The sequence below is a fragment of the Rhinoraja longicauda genome, chromosome 3 (genome assembly GCF_053455715.1).
Source record: "Rhinoraja longicauda isolate Sanriku21f chromosome 3, sRhiLon1.1, whole genome shotgun sequence".
NCBI lineage: Eukaryota > Metazoa > Chordata > Chondrichthyes > Rajiformes > Arhynchobatidae > Rhinoraja > Rhinoraja longicauda.
In genome coordinates, this window is record NC_135955.1 from 32,352,090 (window position 1) to 32,373,748 (window position 21,659).

Here is a 21,659-nt window from a genome sequence, read left to right on the forward strand (position 1 = left end):
CATAGGATCCAGTTGACCCACTTCGGACAGTCATTGTGATACGGTCATTAGTACCGAGTGGTGTGGCTGAACAAGATGGTAGACTTCTTCCAGGAGACCGACTCATGTTTGTTAACAACATTAACCTGGAGAATGCTACCCTTGAGGAAGCTGTTCAGGCGCTGAAAGGTGCATCAGGAGGCAGCGTTCGAATCGGAGTAGCCAAGCCTTTGCCGGTAAGTTTGTACTTGAAAGGTTTTGATACTGTATGTGAGTCATTGAAACATAAATTGTGACATTCCCTCAGTGCATGGGTAACAAACCCAGTTTTCGCAGTGGAAACCAATCTGATATTTTGCATTTGACATGGGTCACGCGTAACAAGTATTTCTGCAGGTCATTTGTGAGGATCGTGAAAAATTCATGATCCATCCCATATTTTGATGGGTCCCACTGAAAAGTTCCCATGGGCCTCGTATTTGGTATTTGTTGATGTATGCTTTTTTTTTAAATTGCACTTTGGGAAATAATCATGTAGTTTAATTATTTATTCAAGTGTTCTTACAAGATGGATTGGAATATAAATCGGATACTCAAACCTAATAGAGTATTTCAGGAAATAAGATTTCTGTAATTCGGCATCAGATACTAAATCCCATTCAACCAGGTTTAAGATACATGTCAATCAATTGCATATCTTGTTCAAGGTAACATTTTGTACTCTTTAGTACTCTGATATTGTACCATTGAACATGAAGCTGCTTTGAACGCTGAAACTGCCATAGTCACTGGGAAGATGTTGCTGGGATCCGTACCTTACTGTACTGTTAAGAAATTATTGCAGACAGTTGTAACTTCAAGAAAAGAGCTCATTCTGCTCGGCTTTGATTTTAAAACTGGAAATGATCACTGATTCAGTGGTTATTTTATTCCATAAGACTGATCTTCAAAGATCTCATCTAAGCAGATTCAAATGAGGTTCTGTAATTGTCATTTCTTGCAATATTGAAGTTGAACATTTTGCAATAACCTATGCAGAAGAAGAAAATATGAATATGGATGATAGTTATTGGAGCATTCATTGGCTTGCGTTTGTTAAATTTTAATTGTGTTGTGAAGATAAATGGGCAGAAGCACAGTATTTTGTTGTGTTGTGCCTGTATGTTGTCTCTGAACAAATACTGGAAAATTGTTTTTTTTAAAAAACATTTTAATTATGTTGCTGGTTGGGAGATTTTAAACGTGGACTTGTGTTCTTTTCCGTCTTCGCATAAATAACTGATTTTTTAATGACTTAACGGAATTTACTTCAAATCAATTTAAAATATATGTGTTGTTTATTGTTCTTTATTGTTTGATGCAGTTTCTTTTAAAACAATGAAACTGCAAAATAAACTGACAAGAAGCAGCATGTATTGTGGGGGGACATGAGACTTCAGATGTTGAGTCTGGAGCAGAAAAGTTGTGCTTGAAGTATGTTGTTTTTATTTGCTTATGTATCAAGAATTTCCAACATATCCAATTTAATGGAGTACATTTTTATAAGTGATTTACTTCTTTTATTCTCAATAAGGCCAGGCCATTACAAATTTGTATTTGAAAACTAGGATATCCTCAATCAAAAGTTTTCTCTTTAAAATTAACACAGTCTTCCAAAGTCTTGGGAGGGCATGGTGGCGCAGCAATAGAATTGCTGCCTAACAACATCAGAGACCCGGGTTTTATCCTGACTACAGGTACTTTCTGCACGGAGTTTGTACTTACACCCCATGACCGCGTGGATTTTCTCCGAGATCTTTAGTTTCCTTCCGCACTCCAAAGACGTACAGGTTTGTAGGTTAATGGCCTGGTATAAATGTAAAATTGTCTCCAGTATGTGTAGGATAGCATTAATGTGCGGGGATCACTGGTCGGTGCAGACTTGGTGGGCTGAAGGGCCTGTTTCCGCACTATATCTCTAAACTAAACTAACGATAGAATTTCAGTTATACATGTCTGCTGCATGTAGTATACGCAAACTTCACTCTTTCAGCAGTTTTCTCCGGAGGATGGAGATGTGCCTACCAATGAAGAATCCATACTCTCCTTTGATCAACCTTGTGATGGTGATGAGGAAGAAGCTGCCGATGCTGCTGTCTTTCATGCAGAGTTAGCAATGGTTAGTTGATACTCCTTTGTGAGGTGTTCATAAGCGCATCTTCATAACTATGCTTTTCTGCCCACTAACTGGCATCATAGATCTGCTAACTATAAATAATTGTAATTTATGCCTGGTCTAGCCTATGGGAGTACATGTAAGACTTGAATTGACTTGAAACCTGAGATCAAGGGGAAGGAAGTTCATCAGCACATAAATTAATCCACAGTTCGATACGATCCTTAATAGACATCAACTGGTATAATATGAGTAATTCTAGCCAGCACTTTTGTGCAGAATATATTGGCTTTGTGAGGAGTGCAGCATTTGTTTACTAGCCTGATACCTGGATTTTCAAGATTAAATAATAGTGTGATTGCAGAAACATTGGGAATCAATAAGAGGATATGTTGTAAAAGTTGAATGACATTTTCAATTTATCCTCGGGATTAGAGAGGAACTTGGAGTGGGAACGGGAGTAACCCTTTGTCATGTCCCACATAATAATTAAGAGGCACTGCTGGATGGATAACAGGTGTAAATGTACAAATTAAAAAGTAGAACCATGATAAAGTTAATCTCTGTGTTATTACCTGAACCACATGAAGATTGGCCTGGAAGTTTAAGATTACAAGTACATAATTCATGAGGTCATAAGTGATAGGAGCAGAATTAGGCCATTTTTTTTAGCCCTTCAGGTCTACTGCCATTCAATCATGGCTGATCTATCCCTCCTAAACCCATTCTCCTGCCTTCTCCCCATAACCCCTGACAATTGAGGGAAAAGATTTAATAGGAACCTGAGGAACATTTTTTTTTAAACTGATGGTGGTGGGTGTATGGAACAACCTGCCAGAGGAGGTAGATGAGGCAGGAAGAATCACATTTAAAAGACATTTGGACAGACACATGGAGAGGAAAGGTTTGAGAGATATGGGTCAAATGCAGGCTGATAGAACTAGATTAGATGGGGCATCTTGGTCGTGATAGACAAGTTGGGGGAACAAGCCCGTTTCTGTGCCATAGGACTCTGACTAAGTGGTTGACCACAATTTTCCTCATTTTCCATCTGCCATATTGTCGCCCCCTCTCTCAGCCTGTCTGCATCCTGAAAACAATCTATATCCACCTCTATACTCACAATTCTCTCTAATTTAGTCTCATCAGCAAACTTGGAAATTAAGACATTTGTTCACCTTTTCCAAATTGATATAAATTGTGAATAACTGATTGGCAGATTGACACAGCATCCTTTTTAATATAGTATTTAAGTGAATAGTTATTTTCCTTTTGGCTACATATCTTGGGAAATGTGGCAGTCTTCTTGCCGAATAACAGGATTGGTGCGTTACAAATTGAGTAGGTGACAACTGGAAAAAAGGATGTTTTTGAAAAGAAAGTAGGTACTACAGAACATCAAACTGCCAAATTTCTATATAATTCTGTCTTTTTATAATTTTCAACTGTTGCACTTTATGATCAGAGTACATATCTGACCAGAAAAGATACGTGTTAAAATTTTGCCTTGAGTGAAGTAGAAAGCATTCAAATACATGGGACTGTTTCTTTTAATCACAGAATTGTGGGATCAGTGGCCATCATTCCATTTACTTTCCTATTTGCCAAGCCAATCAGTCCAAAGAAGGGACCAGACCCGATACATCGCCTATCCATTCCCTCCACAGATGCTGCCTGGCCCGCTGAGTTATTACAGTACTTAGTATTTTGTTCAAGGTTCCAGCATCTACAGCTCCTTGTGTCTATCTTCCTAATTATTCTTGAGAAGGTAATACTAAGCTGCCACCTTCAACAGCTGCTACCCTTCTGATGATGATATTCCCCTTCTATTATAGGGGGATCTAGGATTTGGATCCAAGAATCATGAAAAAAATATAATACATTTTCAGGTCAGGAAAATGTATGAATTGAAAGTTAGCGGTGTTCCAAAGTATACTATACACTGTCAACTATTTCACAATTCAATTTATTCAAGTTTCTAACATCATAGGATAAAAGATGTATTCATCTTGACTTCATCTTGCATTCCTTGGTGTTCTAACAAACGTTTACCTCTTCCAAAGCTATTTTAAATTAAGATAAGGGAAATAAAGGGAAGTTATCCCTCTTTGTGAGATTCCATGTCAGGAAACACCGCCAAGAGGTATTGAAACTCTCTTAAATGGCTGCGTTGGCCATCTCAACATAAATATTTTAAAACAACAACAAATCAATTTATGTTACATCTGACTATTGAGATTATGTAAATGAAAATACAAATATTGAACATCCATGCATTTCAGGAGGTTGGGATATTTGCATTTAACAATTTTCTTCCACCATGCACAAACCAGAAGATAATACCAACCAGAGCACATATATAATTGTTACTTGCTTACCATTCTTGTTCAATGTATTTGTGACGAAAATCATTCATCTTTGAGTTTAATTACAATCAATATCAATATAAGGTCTCATTAGACCCTGATCTTCAACTGTACCCTATAGTCTGCTACGGTTTTTGACTGATAATGGGAATATTACCCAGGTTTGATAGCTTTTTTTGACGATAGATAAAAATAGGTCATTTGTTTTTCTTCTATGCCCATGTAAATGGTAATTGATCTCTTTACATGATTTTTTAGGTAGAAGCAGCCGAAACGGACTTTGCTGATGAAAAGACAATTGAGGAAGAGGACCTCCATCAGGCCTCCACTGTGGCCATGCATGGCAGTGCATGTAGTGAAGACCTCTCACTTCCATCAATGTTTTACAAGGTATTGAAACTGCTTTGTTCTCATTGAAACTGCCACTATATATATAGACATTTTAAATTAGTATATTGGTCTGATATAAAGAATAATCTTTTTAAATGATTTATGATAAAACCTATAACATTCCAGATGAGAAAAGAATGGATAGTTTAACAAAAGAGGAAGGATCAAACCAGCTTATTGCCTCTGTTATTGGTAATGAAAAGAGGAAAGGTGCACATTAAAAAAAATATATAAAGACTAAAGGTGAAGTTAGGTGAAACTCAAAGAAATTCTCTATTTCATGTTTTGGGGACTGTGAGTGAGTGTTGATCAATAAAGATTATTAGAATAGCACAAAGTAGGATGTCTTAGGCCAGTTGTGCATTTTCTATCCATGCGGGCACTAACACTTGCATCCTGTTAGTATCAGTTTTGCGAATGCATTTATTATGTGGTCCTATATTAAATGTATTTCAAACGCACGTGTATGCAATCCCTGGGAAAGGGATTATGGATCCAGAAGGATGTTATGTGGAAGTGAAACACCAAGGCCATGAATGCATTGTTATAAAATATTTCCCAGCCTTATTGTGGTGTCTTTGGTCATTAAAGATAGTATCTCTCAGCAAATGTACCGCATGTTTCTCTCGTTTTTGCAAGTAATATATCCCTAGCAGAAATATTAATCGTTAAAAATTCCTAACGTTCTTCTCCCCACTGTATCTCACACATTAATCAAAACTTCAGTTTGGACAGTTTAATTCAGTTTTTTATTGTTATGCGTGCCAAGATACAGTGAAAAACCTGTTCTGAGTGCAGTCTAGACAAATTATTCTATACATGACTACAATCATACACAAGTAAAAGAGGGAAATGAGTGTAAGTAGAATTTCTTCAGGGACAGCATGCAAAGAGTCAGCGCGTTGCGACACGATCATGCAACTTTCAAGTCTCGGATCTCTAATGTCAATTTTATTTCTCGCTTTTAGTTCTCTTCCTTCCCCCCCCCCCCCCCCACCAGAGATGCCACTGAGTTACTCCAGCATTTTGTGTCTATCTGTAAAGTCAGATCTCGATGTGCAATTTCTTATTTTTTCACTTTAAGGCCCAGTATTCTGGCAGATAGATAATATAAGGACACTGGCCCAGTGTAATACTATTGGTTCCTTTTAATACCACTCTATATAGCTCCTGCAGGCTGCACTCTATCTGCTCTCTCCCCTGGTTGCTGCAAGGCCTCCATCAGCCACCTCTACCAACACCACAACCTGCGATAACTGCAACTAAGCTGTGTCTCTTCCTGCAGCCATCCTTCCACTTACATGTGCCAAGGACACCATATACCCCTTCCTGAACTAACCACGGAATTTTAGGGTGCTTTCTGATGGTGTGGGAGGTGAGCTCGCAGACTCGCCTCCTGCCCTTTTCACCGACTTTGCCCTATATCTTCTGCCATTATTTTGAGATCACTAACAAACCTGAAAGTCATTGGAGATCCCTTTAAATAATGCAGGTGGAATGTATTGTTCCTATTGTTAAAAAGCAGACCTCCCTTTATGTTGAACCCATCCATTAACTAAATTGTGGTCTGGGAGGGTTGGAATTAACTCGGCATTTCAGAAATACTGATGTCACCAGCTATTTACACAACATTCTTCTTCATAAATGCAATTGCAACACCACAACCAGCCTTAACACACATCAAATAAATTTGGAATGAAAAGCTAAAATCAGTCAGATGACATTGAAACGTTCCAATTCTTCTACACAGGGAGAGGATCACCAGACGTGGCAAGTGCAAGTCAGTAAGATGGCACATGTATAGAATAATTTCATTAAAATTGGGATTGAAAATCAATAGGAGATCAGAGGAAAGCAATGCAGTTGAGCCACAGATCATAGACAATAGACAATAGGTGCAGGAGTAGGCCATTCAGCCCTTCGAGCCAGCACCGCCATTCAATGCGATCATGGCTGATCGCTCTCAATCAGTACCCCGTTCCTGCCTTCTCCCCATACCCCCTCACTCCGCTATCCTTAAGAGCTCTATCCAGCTCTCTCTTGAAAGCATCCAACGAACTGGCCTCCACTGCCTTCTGAGGCAGAGAATTCCACACCTTCACCACTCTCTGACTGAAAAAGTTCTTCTTCATGTGTCAAAGTTAATGGAGAAAAGAGAAAGTATACTTCAGAAGAAATTGATAAGGGGCTCGAGAGTGGTAGAGGGTTGCATGATAGTTTGGAGCATAATGATCATAGGCAGTTCACAACTGCCAAGAAATTCTGGGCTATTAACTTCTATTTATCATTCCATTGGTGCCTGTTTTTTAAAAAAAATGACATGTGTTTGTTACTTTACATGGTCTGTTGAGCTGTCTCAGCACTTCTCTTGCTAAGACTGCTCATGAAGTTCAAACAGGAACGGCTATAATTTAGGTATTTTCACAGACAAACCAAGTGGGAGGAAACAAAATTGTAGCAAATAACTCGAGCAGGAACATGGTGCAACTGCAAAGATAGATTGTTCTGACTTTCCTTTGACATCATACTACTTTAAAGCATTTAATTTATTTGAAAGAGCACACCTCAAAGTTGTAAATAAATATTTTCCTTTTTGAAGGATATACAGGAAAGTTCAATGGGTGATTGCAGTGTATCCTCCATAGAAGAGGATGAAGAGAAACGGATGTCCTTATCCAGAAGATTTGTGAAAACCATTACCATTGCAAAAGGCAACGCTAGTCTTGGTATGTGCTGAATATCAATTCCTCAAACCTGCTGCTAAAGAAGTGGTGGGGAAAGGGGGGGTGGGGAGACTAAGAGTGGCCTTGGGGGGGGGGGGGGGAATGGTGGGGGGGGGAAATGGGCCCACTTTGTCTAGTATATCATATTTTTGGGTAGTAATTATTTAATTCTCTAAGGGCAAATTTCTCTGACTTTGCAACGCAGGGGTCACCTGCAGTTTAAAAATATACACATCTGTTTAATTGCATGTATTTTGCTGCCATCTGCTGCATATAACTGCATCCAGCACCAACACTTTACTATTGATGTCCTCTCAAATTGGCAATTAAAAAATACATCTGAGGAAGAAGGCAAAGCATAGTATTTTTTTTTGTGGATGTTGCAATGTTTGTGATGTGGAGGGTTATTTAAATTTTAAATATCATCGTAATGCACACAAAAAATGTATGCATAGTTCAGAATGTAGAGGAATTTGACCTGTGGCCCACTATGTTTGTGCCAAACATGATGCCTATTTGAACTATTTAATCCCATCTGCCTTCACATTATCCATATCCCTCCATTCCCTGCATATCCATTTATCCATCTAAAAGCCTCTTAAACACCACTGTCATATCCGCTTCCACCACTGGCTTTGGCTGCATGTTACAGACACCTACCACTCTGCATTTAAAAAATTTGCCCCACACTTGCTCTTTTCAACTTTCTCCCTCTGATCTTAAAGCTATGGCCTCATATTTCACATGTCCATCCTGGGGGAAAAATTCTGCGTACCCTATCTTTTCCCCTCAAAAGTTTGTAAACTCTGTTTAGATGTCCTCGCAGACGCTGATAATCTGAAATGCTGCTCTGTTGCAGAATGAGGAATATTGTGAGTTTATCTGAAAGGACAGGAGAGGGAGATGCAGTGTTGCTATCCATATTCGGACCAAAAAGACAGAAGTGAGATGCTGTTTAGAAAGTACCAAATGCCAGGAGTTCATTTGAAATTCAGAACTTCCAGATATAAGATCTGGATTATTTGCATGAGCCAAGTGTAAATTTGATTAAGGAACAGAATATTAGGAAGAAACTCAAGAGGCTGAAGCAGCTTCATTTCATGAGCTAAGTGGATTGTGCAGGATGGAAAAGTGCTATTGAATGAGGTACTATCTGAACCAGGATATATCAAGGTAGTAGCAAAATAAATAGATAGGATGGTTGCACATATTTTAAACTGGTAAATGAGATTTGAGAACTTGGATTGTGGGGCGAGAGGCTGGTGGGACAGGATAAAAGATGGCTTTGGTATTAGTTTCAGAATGAATTAAGAATTTAAACAGCCAAAGATTGTTTTGGATACTACAATTTATAATTACAGAGACTCTTAGACTTTGACAGTTTATATTGGGTTCTGGGGAAAATGGTAGGAATTGTAGTGAGAGAATAGCCAGGCCTTCAAGATGAAGGCTGAAAACATTCCATTGGTAAAAGAGGATATAATGAGAAGAAACAGCAAAGAGTTCTCTTGAGTCAGACATTAGGATTGGTAGTTATATGTCAACTTCAGCATTGGCCAGTTAACGGAATTTGGGCAGTCTGGTGTGATCAATCCTGATAAGAGCTGTGAAGTAGCACAGTGCATAAATTAGATAAGCATGTACCAAAAGTAATATGGTTTTAATGGGAAGTTTAGCTTTCACGTGGATGAGATTAAGGAGTCGAGCTTGAATATAAATTTCTGCAGTATTGTTTTTTGTAGCATGTGACAAAAACAGGTTATATTAGATTTTGTATTGGAGAATGTGCATTAACATAAACTGCATGACCATTATCTGATTGGCCATCATAATATGATCATGCAAACCATTGCTTGAAAATGAGGCATAGCGTTCCAGATATGAGTGAAGTTGATGATTGTGATGAATAACAGGCTGCATTGGGCCAATTCTTTGCTACAGGCAGATCACAGATGAGCAGTGGGAGCTGTTTAGTAATTCCCGAGGGACAAGAACAGACAATGCAATAGATAATATCTTAAGAAGCTTGACATGAACAGAGACTCGCCAAAATTAATGTTGGTGAAATAATAATAAGATAAATAGTGGCAAATTCCCTGGACCAGATGGATTTCATTCCAGGATTTTAAAGGAAATGAATACGAATGATATAGCGGTTTCAACCTTAAACCTCCAAATCCTTCAGGTTGGAAAATTATGCCTACTCCATTTAAGAAATTGGAATGCAGTACCTGCTGATTAGAAATTTAAGTGTTTTGGATAAACACTAACTGTATATACTATGAATGTAATGTTCTATATTTTGTTCTGTATTTTTATTTTGTCATTTGTGTGAAATATTTTCATCAAAATATTTTGGTGATTGTACAGGAATGACTGTGAGTTCCAGTAAGGATGGCGCAGGAATGATTGTGAGTAACATTATTCACGGCGGCTCCATTAGTCGTGACGGCCGAATTGGGGTGGGTGACTGCATCTTAGCAATGAATGGGGAACCAACGACAGATCTTACCAATGCACAGTCCCGTGCATTACTACGAAGACATTCTTTAATTGGACCAGATATAATGTAAGTATCAGTTAAGTGATTGTTCATGCATAAAGTAATAATGGCTGTAGGGGGGCATAAACATAATCAAGTAATAATGGCTGTAGTGGGGATAGATAAGATAAAGTAAAATGTTATTGCTTCTTGGAGAGAGATTAGGGGCAAACAACTTTGTCAAAGCCAGTATGTGGTATGTCTAATTGTGCAAAATCCTATGTAGTACATAATTTAAATAAATAAAATTTAAATAAATACATTTTTTTGTAATCCTACCCCCTTTCTCACTGTTATCACCATTCTTTTTTCCGACTTACTTTACACCTCACCATGTCATTTAAGTCTTTCAAAATGGGTTTAAGAACTATTATTGTTTTATTAGTTCTGAATAAGGCATAAAAATGGCATTCAAGATCCTTTCATGTTTTCAAGACCATTTGTAAAGCAAAACAGCAAAAACCTGCACAACAAGTTTCAAATTTAGAATACGATTTTATAGAAATAGAAGAATGTAAAATCATTGTCAATTTGCATTGCCTAATATTTGATACACTTAAATTTTCCCTTTTTTTAATTTAGTTTAAACTGAAGATGCTTATCCAAGTCTCAATGAATGCTGATACAAAATCTTTAATGAATATACATATTTACTCAACATGAAAAAGAATAATTGCAATATTTTTTGAAGAACTAAATTTAACAAAAAATTGTAAGCAACTATTGTGTAGGGATGTTGTCTGAATAAAAATCAAATTAATGGTATAGATTCTGTAGGAAGAAACTGCAGATGCTGGTTTAAACTGAAGAGAGACGCAAAAAGCTGGAGTAAGTCAGCAGGATAGGCAGCATCTCTGGAGGGAATGAATGGGTGACTTTTCGGGTCGAGGCCCTTCTGTCTTCACCCGAAACGTCACCCATTCCATCTCTCCATAGATGCTGCCTAAGTTACTCCAGCATTTTGTGTCCATTAATGGTATAGATTCACTTTTCTGTACCATCGACATCAGTTTCTGCTAATTCTAATATTATGGCTATTTCCACTTTCTCTGTGCTTTAAATATAAATTCATGTCATAACATCAATTTGTAAGGAAAACCTTTGATCAAAGTAAATTTCAGACAATGCTTTCTAATTTTAAAAAAAACTTTAAAGTTAGCTTAATTTGCCTGGGAATATTGGTCTTTGGCACACTTTATACAAATATGTAAACATATAAAAATAAGTGCACTGAGTACAGTTTATTCACCAAGAAACTTTAAATCCATTGTATGTTTACGAAGTTACCATTCAATGAGTTCTTCAAGCCTTTTCCAAGTAAGTTCCTTGAAGTCATTGCAAACTAGTGGTCCATTAAAATTTTATTTCATAGAAACGTTGATTTGCCGTGCCCTCCATAATGTTTGGGACAAACACCCATCATTTATTTATTTGCCTCTGTACTCCACAACTTGAGATTTATAATAGAAAAAATCAAATGTGGTTGAAGTGCACCAAGAAACTGTTTAAATCCATTGAATGATTGTGGATTTCTCAAATTGCGGAAATCTCAAATTGTGCAGTACAGAGGCAAATAAATAAATGATGGGTCTTTGTCCCAAACATTATGGAGGGCACTGTAGTTAATGAAGCTGGAATATTGAACCATGACAGACTACACTTTATTTTTGGCATAACAACATCTTAAGTTAAACATGTAGGTTTTTTTTTTGCTTGGTCCTTTGCTCCATTTTATGGATTTTAAAATTTGTTTCTTAAGTAATTGTTTCCAGAGCAGATAGATGCCCCTTGCTAGAATGATCAACTTGCTTTGGGGTCACTATGACTTTTGTAGTGTTTTCACATTCTAGATCAAAGCATTAAAACATTGACTGTAACAATTTCTGCTTTGTGCTAAAAGCCCAGTTCCAAGGATAATTATGTAAAATCGTTGTGCCTTTATAGTTATGTTCATCAACTATTTTATTTGGATAAATGGGAGGCAATTTTTGACTGTTGATCAAAGGAATTTTTGAGAGCTTGACCTGAAAGCATTGTAAAAGTGAATGTCTGAAATTCCTCCTGTTTAGTTGGAATGTTTGGAATGCGACCGGATAATAAATTTTGAATTTGAATCTTTTCAATCTACAAATTATTTATTTAAATGTAGATTAATAATCCAAACAGTGCAGTGCAAAGCTTTGATTATTTTTTCCTTGCATATGCCATTAAGCGAGTGAATCATTAAAAACTGAACCTCTCTAAATACTCCATAAATTTTACTTTATTTAAAGAAAAATCAGTAAATTTGCCAGTTGCTTGGTAATTAGCCGACCACTTATTAATTTAATATATTATTGAAATTAGTTCACCTCTTATTAATTTTATGTGTTGAACAGCTTGTACTGGAGCCTACCAGGGAGAAGACAATTCTGGATTTAGTATTGTGTAATGAACCTGATCTGATAAGGGAACTCAATGTAAAAGAGCCATTAGAAGGCAGTGATCACAATATGATAAATTTTACTCTACAAATTGAGAGGGAGAAGGGAAAATCGGAAGTGTCAGTATTACAGTATAGCAAAGAGGATTGCATGAGGCAGGAACTGGCCAGATTGGACTGGAAGGAGGCCCAAGCAGGAAAGACGGTGTAACAGCAATGGCAGGTATTCCTGGGAATAATGCAGAAGTTGCAGGATCAATTTATCCCAAAGAGGAGGAAAGATTCTAAGGGGAGTAAGAGACACCTGTGGCTGCCAAGGGAAGTTAAGGACAGCATAAAAATAAAAGGGAAGAAGTATAACATAGCAAAGAAGAGTGGGAAGCCAGAGGATTGGGATTCTTTTAAAGAGCAACAGACGATAACTAAAAAGGCAATACGGGGAGAAAAGATGAGGTACGAGGGTAAGCTAGCTAATAATATAAAGGAGGATAGTAAAAGATTTTTTAGGTATGTGGAGGAAAAAAATAGTCAAGGCAAATGTGGGTCCCTTGAAGACAGAAGCAGGGGAATTTATTATGGGGAACAAGGAAATGGCAGATGAGTTGAACTGGTACTTTGGATCTGTCATCACTAAGGAATCTCCCAGATGTTCTAGTGGCCAGAGATCCTAGGGTGACGGAGGAACTGAAGGAAATTCACATTAAGCAGGAAATGGTCTTGGGTAGACTGATGAGACTGAAGGCTGATAAATCCCCAGGGTCTGATGGTCTGCATCCCTGGGTACTAAAGGAGGTGGCTCTAGAAATTGTGGACGCATTGGTGATCATTTTTCAATGTTCTATAAATTCAGGATCAGTTCCTGTGGATTGGAGGGTAGCTAATGTTATCCCACTTTTTAAGAAAGGAGGGAGAGAGAAAACGGGAAATTATAGACCAGTTAGTCTTACATCAGTGGTGGGGAAGATGCTGGAGTCAATTATAAAAGACGAAATTGCAGAGCATTTGGATAGCAGTAACAGGATCGTTCCGAGTCAGCATGGATTTACGAAGGGGAAATCATGCTTGACTAATCTTCTGGAATTATTTGGGGATGTAACTAGGAAAATTGACAGGGGAGAGCCGGTGGATGTGGTGTACCTTGATTTTCAGAAAGCCTTTGACAAGGTCCCACATAGGAGATTAGTGGGCAAAATTAGAGCACATGGTATTGGGGGTAGGGTACTGACATGGATAGAAAATTGGTTGGCAGACAGAAAGCAAAGAGTGGGGATAAGACCGCAACTATGTACAATATACATTAATGACTTGGATGAAGGGATTAAAAGTACCATTAGCAAATTTGCAGATGATATATAGCTGGGTGGCAGTGTGAACTGTGAGGAAGATGCTATGAGGTTACAGGGTGACTTGGACAGGTTGTGTGAGTGGGCGGATGCATGGCAGATGCAGTTTAACATGGATAAGTGTGAGGTTATCCACTTTGGTGGTAAGAATAGGAAGGCAGATTATTATCTGAATGGTGTCAAGTTAGGAAAAGGGGACATACAATGAGATCCGGGTGTTCTAGTGCATCAGTCACTGAAATGAAGCATGCAGGTACAGCAGGCAGTGAAGAAAGCCAATGGAATGTTGGCCTTCATAACAAGAGGAGTTGAGTATAGGAGCAAAGAGGTCCTTCTGCAGTTGTACAGGGCCCTAGTGAGACCACATCTGGAGTACTGTGTGCAGTTTTGGTCTCCAAATTTGAGGAAGGATATCCTTGCTATTGAGGGCGTGCAGCGTAGGTTTACTAGGTTAATTCCCGGAATGGCGGGACTGTCATATGTTGAAAGACTGGAGTGACTAGCCTTGTATACACTGGAATTTAGACAGATGAGAGGGGATCTTATCGAAACATATAAGATTATTAAGGGGTTGGACACGTTAGAGGCAGGAAACACATTCCCAATGTTGGGGGAGTCCAGAACCAGGGGCCACAGTTTAAGAATAAGGGGTAGGCCATTTAGAACAGAGATGAGGAAAAACTTTTTCACAGAGAGTTGTAAATCTGTGGAATTCTCTGCCTCAGAAGGCAGTGGAGGCCAATTCTCTGAATGCATTCAAGAGAGAGCTAGATAGAGCTCTTAAGGATAGCGGAGTGAGGGGGTATGGAGAGAAGGCAGGAACGGGGTACTGATTGAGAATGATCAGCCATGATCACATTGAATGGCGGTGCTGGCTCGAAGGGCCGAATGGCCTACTCCTGCACCTATTGTCTATTGTCTAATATTTTAAATGATTTACATAATTTTAATGAATACTATTTTTATCGCTCTAATGCTGAATTCTCAAGAAGTTGTTACAAATATTTACATATAAAATGCACACACATATATATATATATGTAATTGCAGAATAAGTCTACATTTCCAGTAATGAAGAGCTGCATATCTAGGGTTCAGAATGAGTGTACTCATCAATTTTATATATAACCTCTAAAGTTACTGAGAATTTCGCAAGGGGAGGAGAAACACATTTCTGATTCTTTGAAGAATATCAGAAAAGGATAATGATTTTTGCATCTGTTATGGAACAAGGAACTAAAATAGGTAGAGTTAAAATGCAGATCAGCCATGCGTTGTTATTGAATGGTGGAACAGAGTTGCCGACTTAATGGCCTGCTGCTCTTCCTTTGTTTCTTGACTAATGTGAAGGAACACCTCTTGCAAATGGGGCTATTGCTTTTACAAGTTGGAGAATCTCTAATCATTTAAATAAAAGACATAAAAGGGGACAAATGCTGGGCTAATTGGGTGGCTCTTTTGGAAAGTCAGTATAAATAACATGGGCAACAGGGAGACCCTCTGTGCTGTTTGATGCTACATACAAAGTGATAAAAATAACATTTTTGTATACATGCCATTCCATTATTTCCAGCAACAAATTACAAATGCATTTTCAGGCATTTAATATATGTAAACTTTCATGAAAATAGTAAAAGGTTTGTGACACTAGTGTAAAAGTTCCTGCGTCATATGCTTTTCACATTCTAGATCTCCTTCTGCATCTGGTGACGATCAGTCCTCATTTTATGTGTGAGTATTAGAGTATTTTAAGTTGCTGTGAGCATGTGGATCATGAAAGTCAGTGCAGCAATAAATTATATCTTTGTAATAAATCCAGCATGCTTTAATATTCACTTAAGAGCTTTATCCAGATACATATACTTTCAATCTTACAGATCCATCCAAATTATTTCACATTTGTAATGTCATTATTTGGTTTAAATTTAAAAATGCTTCACAGTCAGACATTTGGCTTGCAACAATTAAGGCTGAGGGTCCCAAAATTTACAATTGGCTGCAACTTGGCCTATATAGTAGGATCCATCAGACTGTCGAAGAGTCCTGACTTGAAACGTTGTCTGTCCATTGGGTGGCACGGTGGCGCAGCGGTAGAGTTGCTGCCTTACAGCGAATGCAGCGCCGGAGACTCGGGTTCGATCCTGACTACGTGCTGTCTGTACGGAGTTTGTACGTTCTCCCCGTGACCTGCGTGGGTTTTCTCTGAGATCTTCGGTTTCCTCCCACACTCCAAAGACGTACAGGTATATAGGTTAGTGTAAGTGTGCGGGGATCGCTGGGCGACGCGGACCCGCTGGGCCGAAGGGCCTGTTTCTGCGCTGTATCTCTAAAATCTAAAAAAAAATCATTCCTTCCACTGATGCTGCATGACATGCTAAGTTGCGCCAGGACTTTACGTTTTGCTCACGATTCCAGCACCTACAGTCTTTTGACTCTATTTGGTTGCATCTTCTTGGATTCTGCGCAGGTAACCTTTTTTTTCCCAGTATTGATCAGTGGCTTTTTGATTTGCATCCCAACAACTGAAACTAAATAACACATATTGGGAGAGCTGTAAATTAGCCCAAGGATTCTCTAAATTGAAAGGAGGGATTGGGGGATGTAGTTACCTTCTCTTCAAGAAGCAAGTTTATGATGCTTCCCAACACCCCCCCCCATGCTCCTCTTCCAAAAGAAAATATATGATTTGGAAAATAAATCCAAAGGAAAATAATTGTTATGTTCTGTTCAAGAAACAGCCGGTAACATGAGCATACAAAGGTACGGTATTATTGAGGCTGAAAAGAAACTACTTGCATCTGCCAGCTGTTTTCTATCTGACACATAAGGTTGCAGGAACTCAGTGTCTCCAGGATGGGGTCCAAGCACATTCCTTCATGCACTTTTTAAAGTCAAAACCTTCTTTGGCACAAAACCTGAAAATCTCGTGATAATGGACTGAAAGCAATGCATGGAACATTGATTTGAGGTCTCAAATATTCAGACACTAAAATATTCTTCTCTCGAGTCTCATAATTTTGGGACCTGATTTTTCGGAGGATGGAATGCTTAAGAGAGATTTGATAGAAATATATAAAATGATGAGAGCTCTGATTATAGTTGTTCATGGGAGACTGATCTCTCTGATGGAAAAGTCATCGCAAGAGAAGAAAATTAAAAGTGGCCTGTAGAAACATGTTTTTCTTAACCCGTCGTATGTTCGACTCTGGAATGTATTGACTGCATACATGAACAAATATATGAACAGACAGAGTAAATGCAGGTTGATGAGATTAGATTAAATTGGCATTATGGTCAACACATACATGGTGGGGTGAAGGGCCTGTTCCAATACTGTACTGTTCAATGTATGATAGGGAAAATGCCTGCCTCCTGTTCGTAAACCTTTGGTGATTGTTAGGAGCATATGTTTGCGATCATTGATTACTGAATCAAGAATATATATTTTATGTTAGAGTCATACGCTTGCCTTCCAAAACACAAAAAAGCACAGAATGTACTTCGGATGTGCCAAATAGTCGCGCCATTAACCAGATGAATAAATTGGAGATCTAGCAATATATAAACTGTACATCTTTAATAATTAAGCTGCTGGAATATTATGGAACATGGACTCTAACATCATGGGCTATTATTGTGTAAGTTCTATGCGTTACAAAGTACCTACTCTCGCACACTTCTGCACATCCCCATCCCAGAGTTCATAGAAATACTATTTTCTTTTCCCGAATTCATTTTAGCCTGATGCCCTTGTATACCCATTATAATCAACTTATATTGATACCCCTTGTTATTTACGTGCCCTAAATTCACAGCCAAGTTTCTAACTCATTGTTATTCTCAGTTTCAATTTGATGCTACTGGTCTGAGAACTAAATACACCTCAGTATTACTGTGGCAGTATGGGGCTCAACATCTGTGCTTCATTTACCTGTGAATAATGCAGCATCAGAAAAGTGTTCATTAGGGGCTGAATTTAATGATTTTTCAGAGGAAATCAAAAGTATATGCGGATTTTAGTTGAATTTAGAGATACAACATGACACAAGCCCTTCAGCCCACCGAGTCTACGCCAACCATCGATCACCCGTTCACACAATTCCAATGTTATCCCGTCTTCACTTCCACTCCCTACACACTGGAAGTAATTTACAGAAGCCAATTAAGATACAAAGCCACACATCTTTGGGATGTGAGAGGAAACTCACGTGGTCACAGAGAGAACGTGCAAACTACACACAAACAGTAACCGAGGTCAGGATTGAACCTAAGTCTCTGGCGCTGCGAGGCAGCAGCTCTACCAGCTGCACCACTATGCCACCCCAACAAAAATGATGGCACTTTTGATCAGATGAGTGAAAAAAATCGCAGATACGCATATTTAGATTTTGGTATATATTCCATATTTATAATTATTGGTGACTGTAGAAATCACAAGAAAACATTGTCAGTTTTGTAAAACTGAAATGAACAATAGTTGGTCAGTTATATACAATTTATGTCGAAAGTCCTCTTGAAGAACGATGCTTGAAAGGTAAATGTTTTATTATAAGACCGAAAGGGTTAAACTGATCCTCGAGCTGCCAGTTACATGTATGCAACAACTTGGCAAATATTAAACAATAATCTAGACGTTCATCTGCCTGCTTGAAAATCTTGCTAAATAATTATCACAGGGGATGCCCATGATTGTTTCAATTCTGGATCTGGGACTACAAATTTCAATAGCAGCCAAGGAATTGGGGGTTACTGGTCATTAGATCCAGAACTTCCATCACACTGTGTAGAGTCTGGGATTAGAGCCAATTCTAGGTAGTTGATTAGGGGGTAGGACAGAAGAGATCAGAGATTTGATTAGGACTTAGTGCATCCTTAGTTCAGAGCCTTTGAAGAAAAAGGCAGGGGGAGGGGAATATTCAGAGCTGGAGTCTATTGGTAGTAGGCATCACTGTAAGTTGAAGATTGGTGAATGGTTGAGAGCAGCGCAGATGGCTTTGAAAATGTTGATCAAATATGTTGGTTCTGAGCATTGTGCCCTAATTTCTTAGGCAAAGGATGATTTATGAAAGAGTGAACCCAGAAATAGTTCCAACTGCTGGGGTTTACTAATTTTTTTGTCAGATGTTCTGTGTATTTATTTCTACATTTGCAAATATATATTGCCAATTAAAAAAGTAGCATTATCTTCACAGGTTGTAACGATTGAAGTGTATCTGGATAAATTTCAAATTTTATTTTGTATTCTTGAAACTAATCATATTTTCATTGTTACCTGTTTATCATGATAATAATCAAGGTTATAAACTAGTTCTGCTTTGTATTTCTCTTTTGTACCTGGACCCTAGTCGGGGTCGAACCCAGGTTTCTTGCACTGTAAGGCAGTAACTTTGCCACTGTTCTGCCCCTTGGGTGAATGAGTTACAGAATGTGTCACCTGAGTTGTGGGTGGGGATGAAGTTTACCCATTAGCAGATGGAACATTTTATTGACCCGGATTTTACGAGACCTGCAATTCTGTGCGTGAGGACTTGTCTTGCACTTCAAGGCGAGTCTGTCAGTCTTTTTTCCACTGTGTTTAGATTCTGTGGAGTCCACCAGCATGCCACAATGAGGGGAGGGATGGGGGTGATCTTGTTAATGAGAGACCAAAGTAAGTTTTATTTTTAGTGAATTTTTGAATTGTTTTCGTTTTTTTAAACTATTTCAAGTTTTCATTTTTAATGGCTTTAATTTTTGGGGTTTCTGTATGTTCTTGGATTTTTCTGCATGTTAGAACCATTCAGAAAAAAAAAGATTTTAGACAGCTTAGTGCTGCTATGCCAGGGGGATGTAGAATAGAGACAGGTTTGACTGAGTTGGCTGTTGAAGATTTCCAGTAATTTTGCGGGCAGGGGTCTCATCCACATAATGGAGAGCTCTATACCCAGGACATGCCTTGGGACATCCACTCAGGTAAGTGTGATTTTGTTGTAGGTCAGCAGCAAACAGGCAAAATCGTTGATAAATACAAATTCTGGGCTATTGTTTTGAACTTTTGCACCTATGAACGGATGGGTTGAGGTGGTTGAGTGTTATTTTCATATTCTTCTGAAATACGCTGCATAAAAGGTAATGAAAGGAATTGCGCCTGAAAAAGAATATTTGTGTTTTGTTGCATAACTTCATTACAAGATTTACCCTTATAATTTGAGCAAATTACTTGTGGCTACAAGAAAAAATTGACGTGAAATGGGTTATGAGAGTTATCCAATTGGTCTTTATAATAAAAACAATCTGTTCAAAATATGGTATCGTAATATTTGCTTTTACTGACTTCATAAGCCAAGGTATCTGCATGTTATTGCTGTGAACCTGTACATATAAATTAAATGGCATCGAAACTGCAATTTTTTTATTTATAAATTCAAAGCATCTTTAAACCCTTTTAACTCTTCCAACCGTTGGCCAAAGATCTGAACTAGTTCGGAGTTCTAAATAAGATTTAAAAATTAAGATTCAAAGAGCTCTTAGTTGTTTGTCTTCATGACACTATGCTTGCGTGAAACAAGGGCGGCACGGTAGCGCAGCGGTAGAGTTGCTGCTTTACAGCGAATGCAGCGCCGGAGACACAGGTTCGATCCTGACTACGGGTGCTGTACTGTAAGGAGTTTGTACATTCTCCCCGTGACCTGCGTGGGTTTTCTCCAAGATCTTCGGTTTCCTCCCACAATCCAAAGACGTACAGGTATGTAGGTTAATTTGACTGGGTAAATGTAAAAAAATTGTCCCTAGTGTGTGTAGGATAGTGTTAATGTGCGGGGATCGCTGGGTGGCGCGGACTTGGTGGGCCGAAAAGGCCTGTTTCCGCGCTGTATATATATATATATGATATGATATGATAAAGGCAGTAAAATATTGGATTCCATATTTTAGTTTTTTTACATTTTCTTGATCTCATTTGTTATAGTGTTACATATGTGGCTGCAGAAAATCTGGTCAAATATAGGACCATGATGAGTCAACAGCTTGATGAAATTGCTGCAATTGATAATTTATCTCTTCCGCCTGTCAGGTAATATCTAGTTCATTTCTTTGTCTTTTGGCGTAGTTTATTTTTAAACCTACAATGCATTCAGAGCGTATTCAGACCCCTTCACTTTTTCCACATGTTGTTACGTTACAACCTTATTTTAAAATGGATTTTAAAAAAATCATCAATCTACGTGGCGGCGCCTAACGGCAGCGGCTGACTAGCAGTCTGTCCGTTTTTTTTCCCCCTTTTTTGTTGTGTGTCGGTGTTGGGATGGTTTTTATATATATTTTTTTGGTTGTGTATGTGTGGGAGGGGGTGGTGGTGTGGGTGGGTGGGTGTGGGTGGGGGGGGGGACTTTTCTCTTCCTCACGGCGCGGGGTGCGGCTCGGCTGCGGGGCCTAACATCGCCCGCTGCGGCTCGGCCGCTGGACTTTACATCCCGGTGCGGCTCGGCCGCTGGACTTTACATCCCGGTGCGGCTCGGCCGCTGGACTTAACAGTGCCCGGTGCGGCTTGGCCGCTGGACTTTACATCACCAGGTGCGGCTTGGCCGCTGGACTTTACATCCCGGTGCGGCTTGGCCGCTGGACTTTACATCCCGGTGCGGCTTGGCCGCTGGACTTAACAGTGCCCGGTGCAGCTCGGCTGCGGGGCTTAACATCGCCCGGTGCAGCTCGGCTGCGGGGCTTAACATCGCCCGGTGCAGCTCGGCTGCGGGGCTTTTCAT

The 21,659-nt window shown here is 38.9% G+C and overlaps 1 protein-coding gene across 9 annotated transcripts in view; it reads left to right on the top strand.

Moving 5' to 3' along the window:
* mpdz (multiple PDZ domain crumbs cell polarity complex component) overlaps positions 1-21,659 on the top strand; it is a 153,215-nt gene that overhangs the window by 59,334 nt on the left and 72,222 nt on the right. For 8 of the 9 annotated variants that reach the window (XM_078395752.1, XM_078395757.1, XM_078395781.1 and 5 more), the window contains 7 exons: positions 6-215; positions 2,012-2,137; positions 4,759-4,890; positions 7,490-7,616; positions 9,984-10,182; positions 15,610-15,651; positions 20,867-20,971. In XM_078395752.1, coding sequence (XP_078251878.1) covers positions 6-215; positions 2,012-2,137; positions 4,759-4,890; positions 7,490-7,616; positions 9,984-10,182; positions 15,610-15,651; positions 20,867-20,971 — 941 coding nt within the window. The remainder of the gene's footprint in view (positions 1-5; positions 216-2,011; positions 2,138-4,758; positions 4,891-7,489; positions 7,617-9,983; positions 10,183-15,609; positions 15,652-20,866; positions 20,972-21,659) is intronic. The other variant, XM_078395765.1, reaches the window with a different exon arrangement.